Raw genomic sequence first — 24,586 nt, 5'->3', positions numbered from 1 at the left:
TTACATCTGAGGCCATATCTAAGATTTCTCTACTGTGCTGTAAGTACCTACTTAATATTTCCACCAATGTATTTTTAAAATACCTTGATTTATAACCTCACTTGTTCTGTTACCATAAGAGATCCATGAACTTGCTTCCACATTAGAACATGGAACCTGAGGTAACCTAATTCTGTGTTTTTGGGCCACAGTCACTCTTATTTTGGCTCCAAAATGAAGTCTCTCTGACTCCCTTTGAGTTGAGAGCTGTGTTTTTGTGTTGACACCCCCAACCAGTACAGGAGAATTCTACTCTGGCTTGCTTCTCGTGAAAGCTTCCATAGGCTTATCCAAATTAATCTCTTCACTTCACCCAGCTGCAACTGGCAGCGTCTGTGAATCTCACTGTTCTCTCTATGCCTTTCTTAGTGCCTACACCCCTTTCTTACAGTTGTCTATAAATCTTTGCTCTTGCCATTCCAGAAAGGCATTAACTATGTCATTAATTTTCGCCCCTTCCTTTGCCTTACACTCATACACTTTAACTACATATAATAACCCTCAGATATTTATGGATATAAATAAATTTAATGGAATTGGTTACCTGTCAAAGGCCAGGCTTGCCAGTTTTCACTCTGGTTGCACTTTCTCTGTGTCCCTATACTTGCATTAGGAATCAATTTCAACTAAGGAATATATAGGAGGAAGACAGGAATTTTCTCCACCCACGAAGCAGCTGGGAGACTGTGGAAAAACCCCTACAGTATAGTCTAATAATCAGCATTACAAATACTGACATGGATACATGGATATGTATACCACAAAGCAATCAGTCAAAAGTAAATAAATAGGAAGCCTAGGAGAATGATAATTGGCGTGTCTTAGTTTCTTTTCTGGTATGAGAAAATTGTCTTTCCATCAAGTTCCAGGTTACAGTTCATCACAGCAGGGCAATCATAGTGGCAAGAGCTGGACCAAAATCCAAAGCATGCATGCATGTGTGCCCAGCACACTTTGTCCTGTTTATACAGTTCTGAATCTTCCGACCAAGGAAGGATCCTATTAGTAATATAAACGGGTCCTCCGACATCAATTAAAATCATTAAGATTCAGGCTTGTCTCCCAAGTAATTCTATCTCTCCACCTAATTCTTATCTCTCTTTCCTTTATTCTGCATAGAAGCTATAGTAAGAAAAAAAGGCAATACTTTCAAAGTCTTAAAAGCACATATTTACCATAACCAAGAGAGAGGATTTTCCCTGAACATTAACTTCCTTTGGAAAGCAAGAAAATAGGAAGAGACAAAACATGCAACAGTTGCAATTTTCTATTAAATCATCCTGTGAATTAGGTAAGAGTTTCTGCCAATATCTCAGATGGCAAGGAGATTAGCTGGGTTTTTTTGTGCCTATCTGCCATCATCCAGATGGACCTCTCCTTTGTTTTTCAATCATGTGCTATTACTATTTGTAATATTTCTAAAATCACTTGATGATAATAAAGTTGAAAAGTCAAAGTCCCATAGATGCATGGGGGTCTCACCAGAACATAAACAGCAGGGCAGGAGGAAACCATTAGTGTTTCATTTTCGTTAAGATACTGCCTTTTGATGAAGATCCACAAGAGCTCTCAACCTTTCTAACATGGTGACCATTTAATTCAGTTCCTCCTGTTGTAGTGACCATTGCTATTTCAGAATTGTAATTTCACCACTGTTGTGAATCATAATATATATAAAAAAAAATCTGTGTTTTCCGATGCTCGTAGGTGACCCCTGTGAAAGGGTCAATTATCTAACAAGGGGTTGTGATCCACAGGTTGAGAACTGCTTGTACAAGTGCAAAAGTCAACCTGTACACATTTTAAATTGGTGGCATCAAACCAACACAGAGATTTTAAGGGAAAAATGCACTAAAAGACACTGTTATGAGCAAGCAGGTAAAACAAGGCGTAGTCTTGTGGAACCTCAGGAACATACCAGCTAGGCTGGCATTTCTGCATACCTGGAAGATTCTGATATGTGCCTGAATATCCCAAATGAGCTTAGTGGTCAGATTTAAGCAAGCTTCATTCCTTTAATTTTTTTTCTTCTACACATGAACACAAAGTAAATGTCAATAGAATATGATTGAGAGCATTTCTGATGCTGACATAATTTAACATCATCCATTCTCTGGCCTGAAATAAGAAAATAAAGTCAAGTATACAAGAGGATAAATTTATGTTCTTTTAAAGTACAGGAAAATAGAAATGGGATAAGGCTAAGACTTGGGAATCCACTTACCATCTATTTCAGGAAATCTGTTTTCATTAGATAATAAGAATATATGAGTCTATTCAAAATGTATCCATATGGTACTTCAGTGATACAATCTGTTAGTGTGTCATACTTAGATAAAATATATACAAATTGTATTTATGAATCAAGAAACACAATGTAAGGGTTTCTAAGAATGATCCATGATTTAATTTAGTTCCTCTCCCATAAGAAGATGAGAAGCACTAGAGTCTGACTGTTCATGACAGACAATGCCTTGCTGTGATCATGAGCTGATCCCCAAGTCAGAGAAGAAAACCAGGATAAGGCTTCCTAAGCTGTTTTGGTTTTGATTGCTCATATGAAGCTTTACATTAGAGACTTCATCTCAGTCATTTTCCTCTTTCAACCTCATCATATTCCAGCTCTTCCTTCAAAGTGCATAAATAGAAGAAGGAAAGAAAAGGGGGGAGGAAACTCCCAAATGCACAAGCCCAAAGTAATACACATGTCAGTTCTGCTCACGTTCTCAGTGATGAGGTTCACAGGGCTAAAACACTAATGACAGGAGGCTGGAGACACACAGTCTCAGCTACCCAGGAAGGGACAAGTCTGTCACACAGAGTAGACTAAGTGTATGGTAAAATTCAGACACAGAAGTGAGTAGCATGTTTCTTTGTGGGTGACAAAGTTGTTTCAGGTTAGAGTTTCTTTTAGGTCTAGACTTAGTGGAAATGTCAGAGACTGTATCATGGGAAAATGGCACCATATCTAGGATCTAGGGAGTGTATTCCACAGTTGTGACAGATAGGAAGTAGGGCTGTCTTTTAGATAGTGATAAAACAAAACAAACAAAACCCTGGTAAACAGTGGGTGAAACATGAAAGAAAAGTATGCACAAGGAGTTGACGCTGAGTCCTATTTTGGAAAAAAGAAAGAAAAGAGAAAAACCACAGTTAGAAGGAGCAACATTGGGGACTGGGAAAAGTTAGCTCCAAGTCATGCTCTCTCTTGAACTCATCCCACAAGCCCCGTTACCCACCTGGGCCACTAATCCACGGTGCTTATATTTTCTACCTGGACCACAAATGCACATACTCCTCTAGGGGCCAGTAAGGCTGGCTTACTGGCTACTGCCAACTGAACATCCATGTTCATGCAGAAGTCATATGTTGAAACGATAATTTCCAGTGTGGTAGAATTTTGAGTTCGAATGACATGCTTTGGAGCGGTAATTACATTATGAAAGCAGGCCTCCTGTGATAGGATTACTGTCATTCTAAGAGGACAGAGAACCCTCTCAGCCTCTCAATGGATAAACACTAGACAATGATGATTTATAAGCTAGGAAATGGGCTCATACCATGACCCAAACAGAACAGGACCTTCACAAAATTCAGCCTTTGTTGTTAGTGCACCTCTCATGTTACTGCATCCTGGAGTGACTCAGACTTCGGTCCTCTTGACAATGATCCTTTATTAATATCAGGCCTCTGGTGTCACCGTCTCAGCATAACGTGGGACAGTGGTATTTGGGAAGGCTCTTTCCAGACTGTGCCTACAGAATCACTCCTACGTTTACACATGTGGCTTCTTTTGACATAAAGCCCTCTCGTAGCTATGATAGACTACCACAGCTAGCACACATTATAAACCTTTAAATTCAAAATCCCAGGGGCTTAGAAGTCCAAGAGTGGAGGTTTGTGAGGGCCTGCATGTCCCATAACCCAGCAGAAGGTCAGATAAGCCTGTGAGACAGAGAGAGAAAGAACACAAAACAGAACAAGGTACAAACAGGAAGAACTCACACTGACAGCTCACTCCATGGAGACACGTCTTTCCTACAGATAAAGTCTTCTTTGTCATCCCAACGTGGACTTGAACACAACTAAACTGCAACAATGAGTTTTGGAGTGGACATTCATACATTAGCACCTTCCCACTCTTTCCAGCTCAGAAATGCCTTGTTTATTATAATGTCTCCTTGCAAAACAGCCTTATCCTGAATCCTCCCTCACACAGTTGATTCCTTCCTCTGTGCTTGTAAATACTTGGTTTCCTTTAGCTTCCTTTAGTCTGCAATTGTTCACGTCCTACCTTTCCCTGTCCACATGATGCAAGCTCCACAGAGAACAGAGATGTATCTTCTTCACTGTAGAATTATTAATAATTATTATTATTAGTGATAATATAGACTATTGTTACAGATGAAATAGACAGGATCCTTTAATTAGAATTAATAGCTACTGAGACCTTCTTCCCATACACACAGAAGGATATTATTCTCCATATTTTATAGGTAAAGTGAATTATGAATCAAGTATCTTATGCAAGGCTATGCAGTTGTCAAGTAGCTGGACCACAGCTTGAAACCATGTATAGAAAAGTGAAACCTTTGTGCTAAAGCCATTCTGTGACAAGAAAACAAGATCTACCTCAGATCAGAGGCAAAGACACTGGGCAATTAAGACAACATTGGTACTAGAGAAATGATGGAAGGGGATCAAGAGGACAAGCATAAATTCAGTTTCCTGTCTTTGGTGATGTAGACATAGTCTTAGTATGGTTCGTAGGAGTAGTTGCTAAGTACATGTTCTTAAACAGAAACTGTGTTAACTGTGCTGTCTGTGGTTAGAGTCAAACTTTTTGCTTCTTGAAAGCATATAAATACATCATTATAAGAAAGATAAATGTTAAGCAGGAAACAAACAAATTATCATGGAGAATAAGAAAAATACCCCACGACACAAGAAGAAAACACTGATGAACAAGTAAAGCATACATCCATGTAGCCTTGTTCAGTCTGTTGCTTTTGAATTACCAATTATCCACTTTGATTTAGCATTAAAGTGTCTCTGTCAATAATCAAGGCTGTTATTAATGTCTGCCACAGATTCCCTAGTTTGTGGTTTAGGTTGTAAAGGAATTAATTTGAGGGCAGGAAGTGGAAAAAAAAAGTAGTTGTGGGGGGGAAGAGGATGGAAGGAGAAGGAATGAGCATGAATGAAAGTGGTGGAAGGGGAGGGGAGTGGGGAGGAGAGGAAAGGAAAGAAAAAGAAGAGAGGGGAAACAAAGGAAAGGGAGGGAAGAGGACTGGAGTATAGGGAAGAGAAAGAAAATGAAGCAAGGGGGACATGGAAAAGGAGGAGAGAGGAAGGAAAGAAAGGAGGGGAGGAAAGAAAATGAGGGTAGGTTAGCAAATGGGGAGAGAAGGAAAGGGGGAAGAGAAGGCAAGGGAGGGAAAGGAAAGGAGGAAAAAGAAGAAGGGAAGAGAGAGGGAAAAAAATCTGGCTGCTAAGAATTGCTGATTTAATTCTTTTACACCAACATGATTTAACCTTCTGCCTGACTCCCGGATAGCACTCAGTGATGGCAATAAAAATGTGATCATTACAAATATAGGCCCTCTAACGAGCTTGTACCCTCACAGCACACTCAGATACAGCCAATCAACAGGAAAGAACAATGCAGAGTGGGAATGTAAAGTGAAAGGGATAAAGCCCAGACTTGCCATGCAGATTTGGATTGCAAATTGTTCTCTTTTCAAATCAACTTAGTATAAACAAGTCTAAACTGCCTCTCACTTTTGCTGAAATGGACCGGAAAGGCTGGAGAGTAAAATCCCAAGTGTTTTTTACGGGGCTACTTCCTGGAAGGTTTCACTGTACTGGAGAGTTAAGAACTGATTTCTTACATCTGATTATAACACACTATCCACTATGCCTGGGATACTATTTAAAACACATCTTCCTAGAGCCATTGCTGAAACCAAGTTTCATTGGATTGGGGATGAGCCTGCGAATCTTCATTTGTTGTTGTTGGTGGTGGTAGTGGTGATGGTGGTGGTGGTGGTAGTGGTGATGGTGGTGGTGGTGGTTGGGATCCTTAAGCAGGCATCTTTACTGCCAGCCCTAAGAAACCCAAGGAACCGGTTACCCAGCATCTGTGAGGCTACCTGAAAGACCACCCGTTGAACACTGGAAACTACCTGCACATGCTCTGGGTCGCCTTATAAGAGAACTCAAAGCTCCTCCTCCCTCTCTCTTTCCCTCCTGTCTAGTCCAGAGACAGTCTCTGCGACCCTTCCTCTTCCCCTAATAAACTTCCCATGTGGAACTGGTCTCGTGGTATGATTTGTGAACCCACCATGTAACTTACTTCTGCACGATTCTAACAGTGGTGGTGTGTGTGTTTGGTGTGTGTGGGAGGGGGGGGTTATTCTTGGCTGCCAACTTGACTACAACTGGAACTAACTAAAAGTCAGTTGGTTTGGGTACACCTATGCGAAAGTTTTGCTAATTAAATTAAAGCAGAAAGGCCCATCTTTTACCCAGATCTTTTGAGGCGGGAAGATGTACTTTTAATCTGGCTGCATCTTCTGATGGCATCCTATATAAAAGACTTGGAAGAAGAAAACTTTTACTCTTTTCCTGCTTGTTCTTCCTCTCTTTGGCAAGTCCATCTTTTCATTGGCCTTAGAGCCTACTTTTTTCAGCATCCCAGAGTACACTGGAGACCAGCTGAGACAGACAGCCTATGGACTATAGACTGCCATTGTTGGACTACCAGTTCTATTGCCTTAGATCAGTGGTTCTCAACCTTCCTGCTGCTATACCCTTCCTGCTGTAATACCCTTTAATACAGTTCATTGTGTTGTGATGACTCCAACCACAAAATTATTTACTGTACTACAAAAATTATTTACTGTACTACTGTATAGCTGTAATTTTGCAACTGTTATGAATTGTATTGTAAACATCTGATGTGCAGGATATCAGATACATGATTCCTGTGAAAGGGTCATTTAACCTGAAAAATGGGTCAAAGTCACAGGTTGAAAACCATTGCAATAGAGAATTCTGACTAATTGTGTGTGTGTGTGTGTGTGTGTGTGTGTGTGTGTGTGTGTGGTTGTGTGTGTGGTGTGTTATGTGCTCAAGTATGTGTGTGTGCAAATGTGTACATGAATATGCCTCAGTGGAAGTCAGAGGAAATGATCAATTATTCTCTATTGCTCTCCAGCTTTTCCCTTGTGACAGCTCCTTGAACTTGGAGCTTACTGTTTCTCCACTTAGGTTGGTTGGCTAGGATAAGCCCCAGTAATACCCTTCAACCTCCCTCCCTGCCTATCCCCACTCCCATAACAGTGTTACAATTGTACTGGACTATGCCTGGATTTTTATGGGAGATCTGGGGATCTGAACTCAGGCCCGCATGCTTGCTCAACAAACTCATTGAACCATCTCCAGCATGGAGAATCTGCATTTTTCTCAGCTATACTGATGATGTTGGAAGACCATTTGAAAGCCTAATACTGCATATCACATAGCCAGCGTTCTTGTGCAGGACCTAATTTAAAACATGTGTTGGGTGTCGATGTGTTCAAGGTAGTAAAAACTAAAATAAACACAAACACTGAAAGTATGGTGCTTAAAACAGAAAATACCATGTATACATGTATTAGGTCAGGCCACTTTTGTGAAGTTACAGTAGGTACCAAGCCTCATTGAAGTTTGACATAAGTCATGCAAATTTGGCTGTTCTTGGTGCTTTTCCTCAACCATTTCTTAGTTTTTCCAGAAAAAAAAATAAAGGAAAATGGAAAATCCACCCATATTGTGAGTTGATGTTGAAGAAGTGTTTTGAAGTCTTTGACATCTCATAAACAATAGACAGTGTTATTGTAACATAAAGGATCACCTTGATTAGAATGGGTTGAGGGGACATATATATTAGAATAACTGGCACTAAAGAGCTATACACTTTGAGTGGTAGTGGATAAAGAAGGCAACAAAGAAAAAAATAACAGTATGGTATGTGTATTAGCAGCCCAGGATCAACCTGAAAGCCTAACCTATTACTAACATGCTATGGTAGAGCCTCATCTCCTGCCACATGCATGTCTTAGATGCAAGGGGGAAAACAGGAAGAGGCATACTGGGTGTAGACATCTTTGCATAATTCAAACACTGCAAATAATTAAACATGTAGTTGCTGAAGGCTTTTCCGGAGAGATTCAGGAGTCTTTAGAGATTCAACGATTAGATGCCACTAAAGATACTTTAATAAAAACATTCATTGGTAGATAAGAATTGAAACTGCACAGAAAGAAACGATCAAAACTAACCATAAATGGTGGGAGACAAATTCAAACTCTTAGAAGGACAATTAAGAAAAAGCAGAACATTTGAGTATTGACATATGAGAACGGGGGAAGAAAGCACGATTCTTGTTTGTTACTCTTCAATGTAAGGTTACCCTACCATTCACGTAGACTAGAAAGATAAGATAGCAGGCAGGCTATTTAGTGAGTGTGAATAAGTTAATAACACGGATATTGCAGAAATTCTGAGGGCACACTAGGGAGATCTGAGATGGGAGTTAATAAAGACAAAGCATCCATTGTGGATTCCTTAAGTTCTGGGGAATCTGTCACAGACAGATGTCATGGACCTGGGTTTGAGCTCCATTATTACCACCACCATCCTCTAAATTATCTGAGTGATGTGAACTTGCTGAAATGCTTTAGGGACTCCAAACAAGTCGATCTTGAATACAAGAATATATTAAGGGAAAAAGAAGCATAAAAATAATTTAGTTTGAGATGTGCAATCTTTAAAGTGTATCTGTCATTACAGATAACCACAGATATTCCAAACCTATATAGTTTATTTCTTCCTACTACAGCCAAATAGTACATTTGTTTGAGAAGAGATATTATGTGTTTTACACAGCCATTCAGGAACTCTGGTCTCGTTCCATTTAATGATGTTTCCATCTAGGAGATATTAGTAGTTAGTTCTACCATGGATCCTCCACACTTGCCCAAATGGAAAAGGAAAGTTCATGGGCAATCATATTAACCTTTTAGATGAGCCTAAAAGTGAATGGCTTCCACTCACATTGCATTGAGGACCTTGGCGTTTAGCAGGGACTCCTACAGAAAGGGCAATGGGCTCTGTGAAGTACAGGCTCTGTACCTAAGTGGCTACAGAGTATTCTTCCACAGAGATCAGGGTATGCATGCCAACCACCCAAGGAAGCCAAAAGACAGGAAAGAGGACAGTTTATTTCACTAAGTGATACATGCTGAAAGTAGGGCAGATAATTCAAAACAAAAGCATTGCTTAGCAAAGCCTGATGGAAATCAGTGTTCAGGGAAAACTCATACTCCTTTCTCCAGGGTCAGCTGAAAGGATGACAGCCTGATCCAAAATCCTAAGGTCTCGAGGGCCCAAGGGCTCAGTCAGTAAGTACATATGAAAAAAGGCTCTCTGCTGAAGAAGAGGGGAAAGGAAGATGGCATGGAAAAAATAAGTGACACGCAGATAGATGAATAAAGTTGCCGTAAGATTTCCCCATTCCCACTACTCACACTTGAAAATCTTCGCTTAGATGATTCAAAATCTTCTGGGTACCCAGGTGTGATTGGTCCTCGAGTTCACAGATATAAACGCACAGAGAGTTTGGGGTATGGACATGCTGTCAGGATACTCACAGAGCTCTCCAAGACCTTAGAAGCAATCCCAGACCCTGGGTCTGAACAGCCTTGGACACCCAGACTGTGGCTATTCCCATAACTGAGGCACATGGTTCTCCTCTCCGCACTTCTATGAATGATAATAGCGGCAAGATAACACTAATGAGACTCAGTGTGCCAGGTGATGTGTTTGTATCCACAAATGTGCAGCATCCCCATTTGTGAAGTATTATTATCCATCTTTTCTACAGATGACGAATTAACAGCCATGGTGAGCTGTCAAGTGTTGAAACACAGTTTAAACTAAGTTGGCTACGAAGTTGAGTGTTTAACAACTATCTTCTGGTTTTTCTGATACTGCAGTTCTTCTATGTAGAGGCAGGCAATGTAGGCTTAAAAATTAACACATAGAACAATTTACAAACAATATCATGTGGTGATCATGAGCATTTCTGTATACTGGATTCTCTCTAGTTTCTTTGTAATCACAAAAGTTTATGTCAAGTAGATGCATAGACCTCACTTCATTCTTAGCTTCCTTCTTTCCCCAGTTTAATTATATTACAGAAAGCCCCCGTTATAGTTATTTCTTCTTGTAAACAAAACAGCTTTTTATACTGGCAAGGGAGAGGATGTGAAAGACAGAATCAAATCTGCATACTAGTATTTAAACTTTAGTGAATGTATGTCCATGCAGTAACAACATTTTACATGAAATAACCTTGGGAGCGTTAGGGTCCGAAGAAATGAAGAACACCTGCTCACTCTGCACTCTGGGGTAGTGTGAAACACAGCAGGTAGGGCTGAAGAGCCTGTAGGCTGCACAGGCGTGCAGCATTGACTTTGGGAATGGTGGACTAAAATTTAAGGTTTTTCAAAATCAAGAGCTGAACTACTTTTGATGAGTTTTCAGATATCAGCTCAGACATCTTCCCAACATCCCAAAGTCCAGTTGATAACACTTCAAAGTACAGAACAATAACACTTCTTGATTTTAGAAATTACCTGTTCAACTCTCTTGACCTATTAGCCAAAAATGAGCTGCTTATTGTGCAAAGCAAACATTAAAAGTGTTTCAGTGAGGACAATTTATAACAACCTCCATGTGGACTGCCTTGGTTACTCTTCTACTGCTGTAAAGAGACACCGTGGACAAGGCAGCTTATAAAAGGAAAATGTTTAGTTTGGGAGCTTTTAGGGGGTTAGGGCCTGTTACCATCGTGGTGGGAGCATGGCAGCAGGAAGGCGGGCATGGTGCTGGAGCAGTAGCTGAGAGTTTACAATCTTATCCGCAAGCACAAGGCAGAGAGAGAAAGGGAGAGGGTGCTGAGAGTGGCCTGGGCTTCTCAAACCTCAAAACCCATCTACAGTGACACACCTCTTCCAACATGGCCGCCTTCCACCATGACCCACCTCCTAATCTTTCCCAAGCGGTTCCATCAGTGTGAGCCTATGGGGGCCAGTCCTATTCAAACCACCACTTGGCAAACGACCAGTTTCCTGAAATGATTTAAGTAAATTACAGATGGTTGATTTAAAAGCAGTGTTTTAATCAATACTTATTAAGTTTTCTCTTTGATAAATCACTACTTTTGGGTGCTATGAGGGTAGACAGCAATATTCATAAAAACAAAACAAAATGGAACAGGAAGTGGAGGCTATGCACCTGGAAGAGATTCAGGCAGACAGCCCAGCAGAGAAAGGTTGACAATATGTGCCATCCGCCTATGAACACAGCCAATCAGCTGACTTTTTTGAAACGCTTGCTTTTGCTGTTGTTGTTTTCCATACTGCAAAACAAGATTTAGTCCATCAACAAACACTACAAATTGCTCAAAAAAAGTTACTAAGTTGTTGCTGGCTGACCTTGGGATGTTTGCTTATTTGCTACAAATGAGAAATTAGTGAACACGTTATAAAGGTCTGGGGATTAAATTGTCTGCTCAAATCATTCAGCTCAGGGAAGGTGGCCACTGTAGTTAGTTTTCTTTTGGATTACCACTGATGAAGCCTATCCAGCGTCAGCCACTGGGAGGGAGGACCGGAACTCAGCTGTGTTGTCTGCACGTCTAAAGCACACATGAGAGTCAGAAGGTAAGTCTAAAATGTTTTGTAATGAAATGAAGTGTTCTGAGGGGGAAAGGGAGGAGGAGAGGAGAAGGGGAAGGAGAGGAAAGAAGAAAGAGGGAGAGGGAGCAGAGAGAGGTGAGAGAGAGAGAAAGAGAGAGAGCCTTCAAAGTAAAGAAGGAATAAGACCTGAACTCTCAAAGCTTAAGGCAGTAAAGTTTGGAAACTCTTGGTCTGTAATTTCCTTTTATGAAAGAAAGTCATCTTGTGGCATCCAGTGTCCCTAGTGTGTACATTTGCCGAGTTTGCATCCTCAAAGACTATGAGACAGTTTCCCCACCAAACACAGAAAATCAAACCCCTTAGCTACGACAGTTGTGGAATTGTGAAGCAGTTTCGTGCACTAATATGAGCTAGCGTTTGAGACTCAGCCCTTTCATGGGAAATGGGAGGTTGAAGACAAAGGCGCATTCAGGGATGGGGCCAGCCAAAGCTCAGACATCTGGTAGCCTTTGACACCTACACGGCTCTCCTTTTAAAACCAGGCGCCGCCGACGCCGGCGCTGGGTCAGCACTTTCACTTGGCTCAAAGGACAGGCGCTGAGCGCCATCCTGCAATTTCTAAGGCGTCTGTGACTGACAGGGGCAGAAGCGACTGCGCGACAGTCAGGAGCCAAACAAGACTCCGAAGTCCCATCAAAGCAACCTCAAAGACGCGGTTCCCGGTTCCGCGCAACTCACAATGCCTGGACCACGCAGAGGGGACTTTTTTTTTTTTTTCTTCTCCACCCCCAAACTCAGCATTCCTTCTGGAATCTGTCCCCTTGGAATACGGAACACGAACGCGGGCGGACAGTGTTCTCAGTTACCAGGGACTCGGTGGCAAAGGAGCAGCTGGGTGCAGTAGCCACGCCCCTCGGGCGCTTCTCCCCCGGGTGCTCACACCTACGCTCCCAAGGCCCTGAGGCTGGTGAAGGCTGGGGGCTGGGCAGGGCGGAGCGGAATGGAACCCCGCCCCTCACCCACCCCCAGCAGAGATTGGCAGGGCTCTGGCGCCTGCCTTAGCCAATGAGCGCGTGGCAGGGCGGTCCTGGCAGAAACGGCTTTTCGGGCGATTTAAGAGGCGTCCGCGCGGCGGTGGGAAAGCCGAGTGGAGCCCGGGCTCGCCAGGTGGAGCAGACGCCGGAGCCGGCCTGGACACGGAGCGCACCCGCACCGCGCCGGGCACCGCGCCGCCTGCCTCCGGCTAGATCCGCGCCGCAGCCCCGCGCGCCGCCAGGACCCGCTCGCCGCCGCCGCCGCCGCCGCCGTCTGCGCAGCACCCATGGGGACCTGGAGACTTTAAAAGGAGTTTGGGGTTTCGGGCGCAGGGAAATCACGGGTACGGATAAGCCGATTTCTTTGCCTTAAAAAAATGGGCTTTCTTCGTCCGATTGTGTGGATCGTGTTCTGGGTAGGAGAGAGAGGGGACTCTGGGTTGAAAGTAGACCTCTTTACACACACACACACACACACACACACACACACACACACACACACCCCGCACATTTAATACTCACCACGGGTCTCGCCTTGCCTCCTCTGTCTCTTTGTTAGGTTATTTTAGACAGAGCAGCCTCGCCCTGGCGCAGCCCGCCCGATTGCTTCTGCGAGAAGGCAAGCAAGCAAAGGGCAGAGTGTACCTGCCTGCGTGGGCAGGTGTGCCCGGGGTGGGAGTGTACGTCCACTGGCAAGTGTGCGGGCGTACGTCCGGAATTGTGTGGGAACTGGGGGTAAGAGGGTGCCAATGTGTGGTCGCCGAGATGTGTTATCGTGGGTGTAGGACATTAGCATTGTGGGTGTTTGTACCAGGCTGTCGGACTCCCGAGTGTGCAAAAAAAAAAAAAAAAAAAATGTTGCTGATGTCAAGTGAATCCCTGCAAATGAGTCTGTCATTGTGCAAGCCGCTGTCAGGGATGGGGTGTGACCCAGCGCAAAATGGGCAGGTGGGCTGCAGAGGATGGCGACCGCGACGTGAGCTCAGCCTGTCCTAGCTTCGGGCCTTAGCTTCTCTTGACGCCCACCTTTCCTGCTGGGCATCTCTCTTCGCCCACTTGAACCTTATACGCTCTCTAGCCCGTCAGCGCTTTCTCCGGTGGAAGTTACAGGGCTGGGTTCCTGGGTTCCAGGGCAGAGTCAGAGGCTGGCTGAGCTGGTTTGGTGCCTGCTCTGCGCCCCCCTCCCTCCGACTGGTGCCTTCTTCTGTGTCCCCTTCCCTCCCCCAGGGAGCATCTGCAAAGTTGGCTGGAGCAGGCGACTTCAGCGCCGGGGCTCAGGCAAGCTGCAGGCCCTAGGGGAACCAGACGCCGTGGGGAGGGGACACCAGGAGGGTCCGCCCAGACTCTGACGGTGTGTGTCCTCTCTCCCTCGGCAGATCTCAGTTCCTGGCCCTGGCCTCGCCGCGTCATTGATGGGCAACCAACTGGACCGCATCACCCACCTCAACTACAGCGAGTTGCCCACTGGGGACCCATCCGGGATTGAGAAGGACGAGCTGCGGGTCGGGGTTGCCTACTTCTTCTCGGATGAGGAGGAGGACCTGGACGAACGCGGGCAGCCGGACAAGTTTGGTGTGAAGGGCCCCCCAGGCTGTAGCCCCTGCCCAGAGAGCCCCAGCCGCCACCACCACCACCTGCTGCACCAGCTCGTCCTCAACGAGACTCAGTTCTCCGCCTTCCGGGGCCAGGAATGCATCTTCTCCAAAGTGACCGGCGGCCCTCAGGGCGCCGACCTGAGTGTCTACGCGGTCACGGCGCTGCCCGCGCTCTGCGAGCCGGGAGACCTGCTGGAGCTGCTGTGGCTCCAGCCGGCGAGCGAGCAGCCCGCGCCAGCCCCTCACTGGGCGGTCTACGTGGGCGGCGGGCAGATCATCCACCTGCACCAAGGCGAGATCCGCCAGGACAGCCTGTACCAGGCGGGCGCGGCCAACGTGGGCCGGGTGGTGAATAGCTGGTACCGCTACCGCCCGCTGGTGGCCGAGCTGGTGGTGCAGAACGCCTGCGGCCACCTGGGCCTCAAGAGCGAGGAGATCTGCTGGACGAACTCCGAGAGCTTCGCCGCCTGGTGCCGCTTTGGGAAGCGAGAGTTCAAGGCCGGTGGGGAGGTCCCCGCAGGCACGCAGCCTCCGCAGCAGCAGTATTATCTCAAAGTGCATTTGGAGGAGAACAAAGTCCACACGGCCCGCTTCCACAGCCTGGAGGACCTCATCCGCGAGAAGCGCCGCATAGACGCCAGCGGCCGCCTGCGAGTGCTGCAGGAGCTGGAGGACTTGGTGGACGACAAGGAGTAGCCTCGGTGGGGCACGCCGGCGAGCCCAGAGCTCCCCTCCAGTCCCCGCAGTTCTGCACCCCACGCCCCCTAGCGCGCCCGCTCGGGGCCGGCGGCTGGAAGCTTTGGGAACTCACCCTGGCACTGGGCGAGAGCAGCCGCTGGCCCCTAAGACAGCCCTGGCAGTGGTGACTGTGCGGGGGCGACCCAGCCTGAGCCTTTGCCCCGGGTTGTGGCGGGGAAGGGGGGAGTGGGCAAAGGGGAGCAAGGACACGATCTTTCCAGCTAGCCAATGGTCAGTGACTCTTCACCAGACAGGGCAAACACCCTTAGTCCCGGGGGACCGTCACCATCCCCAGCCCCCACATGCTCACACACAGACCAGTCGGAGGCAAAAATTGGTCTTTTCGGGGCCCAGTTCAACTCCCGAATGGATGTGTCCCCCGGATATCAGAATCTCATGAAATCGAGCCTGTCCCGTGTACTTGGGCGCACTTCGGGGACTCCGGGTTACCCTGAGGCTGTCTGAAACTGGATCGCAGCTCTCCAGCCCAGGGTCTCCCGACAATGCATTCCAGGCTCCAGGCTGAGCTAGATAGGTTTGGTTTCCCCACTAGCACAGCTGGAAGCTAACGCCATCCCCGAATGACAGACCCTTGCCAGAAGGGAAGCCTTCTGGGTCCCGGGAGGAAAAATGGCGCACCACCTCTTTAGGTGAGGAGGGCCTGCCCGCTCCGGAAAAGGAGGTAATTCACCTTGTGTGGGGGCACTTGAAGGTAGGAAGGAGGAGGCTTTTTGCTCGGAAGCCCTTGATTGCTTCCCTCCCCGCTCTTGAGTTTCGGAGAGTCCTGTTTTCCAAGGGACTGGAGGGGAGGGAGGCAGGGAGGTTCTACAACATTCCAGAAACCAGCATTAGGACAGCCTAGCCAGGGTCTTTAGTTTGGCTTTTCCTTACTAGAAGATCTTAGAAGGCAGGGGGCAGGTGGAGATTGTTTTTAAAATGAAACAGCAGTTTTCCAACGACGTCAACAAAGCCTACAGTGTCGATGCTTCTCTTGATCATTTTTAGCAACATGCTAATGAAATTTCAAATTGAAATTTTTATTTTCATGGCTTTAATCCATGATAGCTTAAGTGCTGGGGGCCATTAGGAGTGGAATTTAGCTAAGACCTTAGCTGACATTGCCTTTCACTCTGGTTTCTCTCTACTCTGATGAGAATTCTGTTTGGGGATTTAATTATTACTTTTGTTTTTCCTGGCTTTACAAAGCAGCCCTGTGATGGTAGAGCTGTTCATTAATGTGTATACTGTACTGAATTTTTGTCAGTTCAAGGGTCTGCTGCTTTGGTGAAAATTGCTAGCAAGTTCTACAAGGGTTCTTTTCTTCACTTTGTAAATCATCACCATTTCATCTTTGCATTTCTTTTCCCCCCTCTCCTCCATCTCTTGATCCCCTTTGAAAGGAATCTAGAGTTCTTGGGCTTTGGGCCCCTCTTCTGTAGCTTGTCCTGCTGCTTATTTCTGAGAACAGGGAGGCGCTCTTAGAAGCAGGACAGACTGTGAGTCTTTCAAAACGTGAAGGTTACTGAAGCTCCTTCCTTTGGGCAAGAGTTTGTGGGTTTTCTCCAAGGGGTACAGCCCCAGCCTAACTGATCGTTACTTGAGTCTATGTGCCAGACACACCTTAGGACACATACTGTCTCTCTTGAGAGAGTTTGTCAGACAATGGTGTTTAGCTAATGGTTGCGAGCAATCGCATCCTGACAGCTATGATTTAGTTGAACAGCAAACGTTATGTCCAAAGCCAGTTTCTTGGCATTTCAAAAATAATGCAATAAAAACTAGTGGAAGTTAGCTGGCAGGGAAATGCCTTTTCCATGGTAAATGCTTCGTTTCTGTTTTGTGGGGATTTTTTGTTGTTTTATTTTGTTTCATTTTGTTTTCATGCTGGAGTCATTCCCTGATCTTGAGTCAAAAGGTCAAATCAATGAAATATGAACTAAAGTATTTTTCTGAAGCCAATCGAGTGATTTATTTTTTAAAACTGTTTATGCTTTTCTTTCAGCACATACAACAGCAAAACTTTTGTAACAACTAAACTTAGCCTTTGCATGTATGGAGAACCGAAAGTCGTTTATTTCTCTAACTTAGTCTTTCGGCAGATGACAGATCGATGACCATAAACCAAAACTCTTTACTGTGTGTACACATGCCATACCCTTTCTTGTGTCCTACTACTGTATGTTGGCTCCCTGCTGAATTAAACACCATCCTAAGCACTTGTTCAACAGGACTCCTTTCTTGACATCAGTCTCCGTACCCAAAACTGAATTATTCGTTTGCTGGTACTTATATGCTTCCTAAGAGGGCCATGTTAACAGGGGACTGGTTCATAAACTTTATACTTGCTGAAACCTGATGGCAATGAAAACAAGATCGGGACAGACAAGTAACATTTATTATTAGATTGATCTAACAAGGTCGTGGTGGATGATAATACTTTTACAAATTCACAGTAATAAAACAGTGATCAGAAAAGGCGTTTGGAAGGGGGTTCTAAGGTCTCTCAAGCTCCTGTGGAAATGATTGCTACCTCTTGGTAATTGGTAACAAAAACCTAATAAGAGTGCATGAGAGAGGAGATACTATCTAATTGCTTCATTCTAAAAAGGGGGGTTTATTTTGTAGTGTTACTAAGGAAGTTGCTTGAGCCAGAAAATTTGAAGACCCTTTTGTTCATGTCACTTGAGTTTTATTATGGGCAAATCCCATTTCTCTGGAAGACAGGAATTCAGCCACGAGTCTCCTAAGATTTGCAAAGGGACAGAACAGTAAGTAGCTTTAGTTTTTGCTATGCTGGAGGAGTTGTGTAGTAACTCCCATGTTGTGGAGAGGGTGGTGCTGAGCTCCCTTCAGCCCTCACCAAGGTAGAAGTCACCTCTACCCCTTTGCTCCCCTGCTAAGGGGCAGATCTGAAAAGCAAACTGCAACCTGAAAGAAAAAAAATAAAAACAGAAAAATTTAAAATGCAGATGAGCTCGCTGCATTAAGCAACGAACCAACCAAATAAATAAACAAAATAGGTAGGAAAGGTGGGCTGGGCATGCTTTTGAAAAATAAAGCCCTTGAATGCCATTACTCTCAAGGCATTTTCTTTCATTTAAAAAAGAAGTCGTGTAGTGGTTTTATGTGCTGCATTAAAAAAAAAAATCAGCTAAACGAACTAAATTAGTAGGTATAAAATGTTGTTCAATATTTAACATTTAAGTGACCTTTATGTCAACATTGTAGTAAAAGAATTGCGTATATTAATCTACATTTAGAAAATATGATAGTTTGCTGAAACAGCAGTAAGTTTTAAGTTTATTGATGCTACATGTTTTGTTTTGTTTTTTATCCATCTTTTCCTTCTTCAATATCATGTTTCTTTAGTGAACTCGTTTGTTTGAAAGATGGCATTTTTCAGAAAAGCATTTTAATTGATATTTTCAAAATAACAAATTTCCTGAGTCCTTGATTTAGTTACCCTCATGGTCTTCCACAAGGCTCTAGTAACTGCTTCTCTTTTGCTTTCCGAATCCCTAAGGATTAAAGGGCTAAGTCACCTAATACACAGAGTAAAGGCAAATTGGAGCAAAATTAATAGTAAATTGCATAGTAATAATAAAGGCCCCTAATTTTCTCTTATTCACATAAATGTCCTCAAAGATCCCTGCTGTTTCTTTTTATTCTTTACCTTTGGAGCAGAGCTAGAACTTGGGCTGTGTGCCTGTTGGAGCTATGGGCCCATCATACTTCCACTTAAAACAAATCAAGATACCGTTTTTTTTTGTTTGTTTGTTTTTGTTTTTTTTTTTTTTTTTTTTTTTTTGTTTTTTTTTTTGCTCTAAGAAACTATTTGCTGCATGAACAAAAGGCTACAAATGAAAAGCACAGACTTCCAGGCACTTTGAAACAAAGAGTTGCAGTGAAAAATATTTCATCTAAAACCTGTCAATGTGTTTTCACTGAGAAGTTTTTAGCTATTAGAATACAGATAAGCATCTGTCTATGGTAATGTGCATTTCTCTGTAAGTAAACTTCTGCTACTAGCTAGACATTTTAACACACACACAAACACACACACAATGGGGGGGGAATACAAACCCATAGATTTCTTTTTTCTTTTAAGACCAGAATGGAAACTGACTTAAGATATATAAAAACAGGAGGCAGAATGTCAAGCCATAAAAGGAAAACATAGTTCATGGGTAGTTGAGCAGCAAAGAGCTGTGGCTAAAAACCAAGAACAAAAATAACTAGACTTGTCTAGTTAGCTTTTAGCGCACCTCCCTCCTTCCCAACAGCACCCATGTTCCCCACTACATAGATATAGTTATATATGCATATATATTTCAATGGGTGAAATAGATAAATTTCATATATATAAAATGCTTTAATTATATATATATATATATATATATATAATTTATCTCTCTCTATATAAACAAGGTCTCACTGTGTAATCGTGGCTGGCCTGAAACTTTCAGGTGTAGACCAGGCTTGTTGGCTTCAACCTCAGATGGTCCTTTGGCCTATACCTTCTGAATGCTGGAATTATGGGTATGTGCCACTACATCCAGCTGAGTTTCACTTTTTTATAGTGAAGAAACAAAACAAAACAAACAAAAACCAAAAACAAGATTTAAAAGAACAATAAAAAGATCCAGGAGGTGATTGAAAAAAAAAAAAAAACTGTGGAGGTTATAAAATTTAATGAGCTAATAAGCCTTTCAAAGTGAGATAACTGCTCTCCATTCTAACTGAAGACAACAGACATACGCTAAGACCCTGATTTCCAACCTTTTAATAATTGATGAGGTTCTCTTGAAGCATAACTCAAGGTTTACTTTTGAGGCTGTGTGTTACCTCATTGGATGGCTCAGTATAAGTGTTTCAAGTGTTTTAATATGTTGTGGTGAAGAATGGTCTTTTCTGCCCTTGGTTTGGGGTGAGATCCATAGGAGCACCCCCCACACACACACACACACCACACACACACAATGCAAGTTCACACCAGTTTCTCTAAGGACTGAGGGCATGTGGCTCTTCATAGGTACGTGGGTATCTCGAGCACAGAGCACATGGCTCTTTGGTAATTCTTGATCACCCAGAAACCCTGTGAGCATAGTATTTGCCTCGGGTATGAAGGTGACATAAGCTTCCATAGCTGGAATTGGCAGAGATTCTTCAAAGAACTTTTAGACCTCCTCCTCTTCATGAGCCTTAGGCTTCAAGGCTTCACCTTCATGGGTTCCTGGAATATTCAGTTTCGCCTCTAGAAAAATCTATCAAGGTTGCCAAGAAAACTTCAAGCTGTCCTCTTGTCTTTTGGTCAGAAGGGTGAAAGCAAACTGGTAATTTTGACTCTGGCTTCTCCCACGTCCATCTCTCTCACCTCAAGGAGAGATTGTTTCTAACATGAACTCACAAGATTTTTCATTTAGAGAGGAAGGTTATTATTGTAGCTCTTGCTACAATCACAGAAATAAAAATGTTCTTTATTTGTAGACAAAGATGAGAATACAAGCTTACCTTGCTAGGATAATTAGATTTAATGCCATTTGGTCAGGGTGTGTTTTTCTTTTTCTAAATAAACATTACTCATTGGTACACACTAAAATAATTGCTATGCTTGTTGGCTTTTATAATCCAATTACTTTTGTATATGAACATAAGTTCCGAGTTTAGTTTTATCCAAATAGTAGGTGTTGTGGAATATTAGTTATGAAAAGAGGTGGTTTCTTTATTTCTAGTTCAAAATAAATGCTTCAAAAGTCAATGTATACCAGGCTCACACTTATCCAAACCTCTGGGTGCTGAAGCAAGAAGAAAGTTTGAAAGTTTATCAAAGCAACAATTCAATGTTCAAACAATTGTTAGCTCATATTTGGCTTCTGTATTGATTTATTGACTGATTGACTGATTGATTTCGCTTCTAGTGGTGATACATCTGTGATAACAATCCAGATATTAATAGTCTGTTCATGACCCACTGAGAAACATGAGATGACTTTATTGAAAGTATACTAATATTAACATTAACAAATAAGTCGTTATAAATTCACCTATTTCTCCCTCCAATAGTCCTGCAGCATGCTAGCTTTTCACTAAATGTGAAGCCCACTGTCCTCAGATTTCGGATCCTCCTAAACAGTACATAAATCTGGGGGAGTCACTGAGGATAATTTCAGGTTATCCTCAAAACAGGTTGCAACTCCCAACAGCACACACATTCTGTCTTGCTTCCAGGTGGTGGCATGTCTCTAGGGTTGGGAGTTCTGAGCAAAAAAGAAGTACAAGGTTCAGAGGAGTATTGTTATACTGTTAGACACAACTCACAGAAGGACAGCTGCATCAGTTAGGATTCCAGATAAAGGTCAAACAGCTGTTTGAGGGTATGTGCATTATGTTTTATTTAGGATATATTCACATTAGAAGTCATGCTTAGTGACACTAGACTGTAGCCACCTTTCTGTAGATGCTGAGGTTCTTAGCTGTCAAACTAAGAGCATACACTTCCTACCCACAGCCCAAGGGTCGTCACATTCCTTATATGCCTTTGAGGTCCAAACTGTGGTCCAAACATATATCCTGTTATGTGTAACAGGGAGGTGGTGCCAAAACTCAAAAAACTCAGGAACAAGCAGAAATTTCAGCAGAAGCCACAGAAGCACTAGTTTACAGGACCTGTAATTCGTGATGGAGTGGGATGTGTCTCTGTGTGAGAGAAAATGTTTCCAAGCATCTCCACGGACTCTTTGATTGGATTGTGCTTTGTGAGGTATGCCAACGATTTTTCTGGCTTTGGTGAACATTTCCTCCATACAATGAGAAAGGCTGTATGCAGTTTGCTTTAATTATATCTGCTGTTTCTTCTATTTGGGTCCCCACCTGATAGCCTCATTATTCCTCTGGCTTCCTCACTTGTTTCCACCCCGTGGCTCCACTGTCGGATCACCTGTAGCCATGGTGATCTTTCCACACACATTTTCTTTGCTCTCAAAATGCATCACCACATACGTTAGTAGGGCAATCACAGTCCTCCATGGTGTGAACCCATCCATGTCCAGCTGAATGTCCTACAACTCTCAGATCCAAGCCACCTGTGTTTTGTAGGACAGGTGATTTCAATGCAGGCTTCCATGACTTCTTATCTTGTCCATTTTACCACTCTTCCTGACTCAGTTCTAGAGTGACAATCCCATATTTATCTACCTTTAAGGACCAGGATCTACCCAAACCTATTGAGTAATTTTGGCCATTTTCTTCTGGAAATTTCCACTGCACTTTGCTTAGAACACCCCCATACACGCTTTTCTCCACGATAAATGCCAGTTGAGTCTTTTCTGTTACATGTGTTTGGTCTGTGGGGACAAGGAGATTGTATAACTTGCTCTTTTTTTTTTTTTTTTTTTTTTTTTTGGTCGTTGCAAAGCCTAGCACTGTTTAGTCTTAATGAATGGATGGGAAAATTTGAGAATGGAAGAGATGGCTTCCCACAGTAGAAATAACCAAAAAGTGAACATGAACTTATTTGTGACTCTATATATCACTCACTGGGAAGCTAGTTTCTATTTAGGAAACTAGCTCCAATGATGAAGGCTTCATATTACACTATATTACAAATGCTAAGAGACAAGCCATATATACTACAAAAGCTCACTCTGTCTTCAGCAGAGTAGTATATATATTTCTTTATGAATGACCTTTTTGAGTTTCATTACTATGGAAATGCAGAGTCTTTCCTTCTTGGTGATTTAACTTCTGCCTACATGATACAATGGAGCTACAAAATTTATAGGCAACAAAGGACTGGCTTTCAAGATGTAAACATAAGACAAGGAATTTTCCATTGAGCTACTTTAGTAAGGGGACTTATGACTACTCCAAGAAGTGCAGTCACTACAGAAAAGTCTACCGAAAACTGAAGTCCTTTTTGCTATTGCAAAGGTAAATTGCTCCCAATCTTACCTCTAAGACTTTATTCCTACAGTATGTATGAAAGAGGAAAGATCTGCTTGCTTGGCATTTCTATGATGGTGGAAAGGTGAAAAGAAATCAGCCTCCTTTGATTGATGTCTTTTGGACCTCCAGGCTTCTTGAGCAGCTAGAATAAATTGAAATGAGGTTGAGCACTAAAAATGTAGCTAAATTAATGTCTTATAAAATATATACACTTCTATATTTAATATTTTCTCCAGAATTCTTAGGAAGGTTACCCTGGAGTTTTCCAGGAAGTTATTATTCTCTTAGCACCTCTAGGCATTTCATTGAATTTAATATGGTTTGGGACACTCTATGGTTGTCAGTACCCAAGGAAATCCATTTGGGATTTTAAGATATATATATATATATATATATATATATATATATATCCTGTTATGTGTAACAGGGAGGTGGTGCCAAAACTCAAATACTAACTTGAGGTTTGAACTCTGAAGAATCAGGGATACTGGTGAAGCATAGCATTTACCCAAAGACTAATTTCCAAGGTAGACAAATCTTTCATTAAGCATCTTCATCATTCTCATCTCAGAACTCTGTATGGTCATATGCCTCTGCTTTATCTGTGTATGGTTTTATGAGAACAGGCTCTGGAAAAGTCCTCCATTCTCTATATACCAACAAAACAAGTCATCAAAAACAAAAGCTTTTCTGGCCTGCTGCTTCCTAGAGCCTTTAAGAAGCCTTTCATAACTTATTAGAGAAAAAAAAAAACAGGCTCCCGGGAGGCATAAAAATTATATTCTAGTTGGTCCTGTTCGACCTCCATCTAGCCAGTTCACCCCCCTCCTTTTTAAATTATAACTTGACAAATGCTATGAGTTTATTATTAATAATTCACCCTACATCCAATTGTAGCACCCTCCCTTTTCTCCTCCCAGTCTCGCTCTTCCTCCCTTTCTCCCCTATACCTGCTCTCCTAATATTCAGATAAGGGGAGTCCCCCCTACCAACCCACCCCAACACATCAAGTTGCATCAGGACTGAGCACATCTTCCCCTGTGTCCTGGCTAGGCAGTCCCACTAGGGGGGTACTGATCAAAAACCAGGCAACAGAATCTATGTCAGAGACAGCCCCCTCTCCAATTTCTAGGGGACCCACATGAAGACCAAGCTGCCCATTGCTGTTCTGTGAACCTGTTCTTCCTTCCATTCCATTTCACCAGCAATAGGAAATCAATCCACCCAGTGACTCTTCCCACACTGAGTTCGCAGAACAGTTTATCCAAACCTTGGACATGCATTTCAGCCATGTACTATTGTGATTTTCAGGCCCTGACACAGTTTAAGTTAATAGCAACCCACTTTGCCTTTTGAGATTGCTTTACTCTGGAGCCATGGATCAGGCACTACTATTTGTGGTTTAGTAGGAGCTATTATCTTATCAACATTTGATGCTCAGCTAGTACAGATATGACTAAACTGAGTTAGCTTAATACAAAAGTAACAC

At 43.2% G+C, this 24,586-nt stretch overlaps 1 protein-coding gene across 1 annotated transcript; it reads left to right on the top strand.

The window, feature by feature from the left end:
- Positions 1-12,931: 12,931 nt before the first annotated feature.
- On the top strand, positions 12,932-17,378 carry Lratd1 (LRAT domain containing 1). The gene is made up of 2 exons (XM_021640447.2): positions 12,932-13,164; positions 14,197-17,378. The coding sequence occupies exon 2, from the start codon at positions 14,233-14,235 to the stop codon at positions 15,109-15,111; it is 879 nt and encodes a 292-aa protein (XP_021496122.1). The 5' UTR covers positions 12,932-13,164; positions 14,197-14,232; the 3' UTR covers positions 15,112-17,378.
- The last annotated feature ends 7,208 nt before the right edge of the window (positions 17,379-24,586 follow it).

This window comes from Meriones unguiculatus, chromosome 1, assembly GCF_030254825.1.
Source record: "Meriones unguiculatus strain TT.TT164.6M chromosome 1, Bangor_MerUng_6.1, whole genome shotgun sequence".
NCBI classification, from domain to species: domain Eukaryota; kingdom Metazoa; phylum Chordata; class Mammalia; order Rodentia; family Muridae; genus Meriones; species Meriones unguiculatus.
This window is presented reverse-complemented; position numbering and strand designations above follow the sequence as displayed.

What these genes read in the sequence shown, in the direction of transcription:
- Lratd1 (XM_021640447.2), top strand. Translation starts at nt 14,233, where the DNA reads ATGGGCAACCAACTGGACCGCATCACCCACCTCAACTACAGCGAGTTG.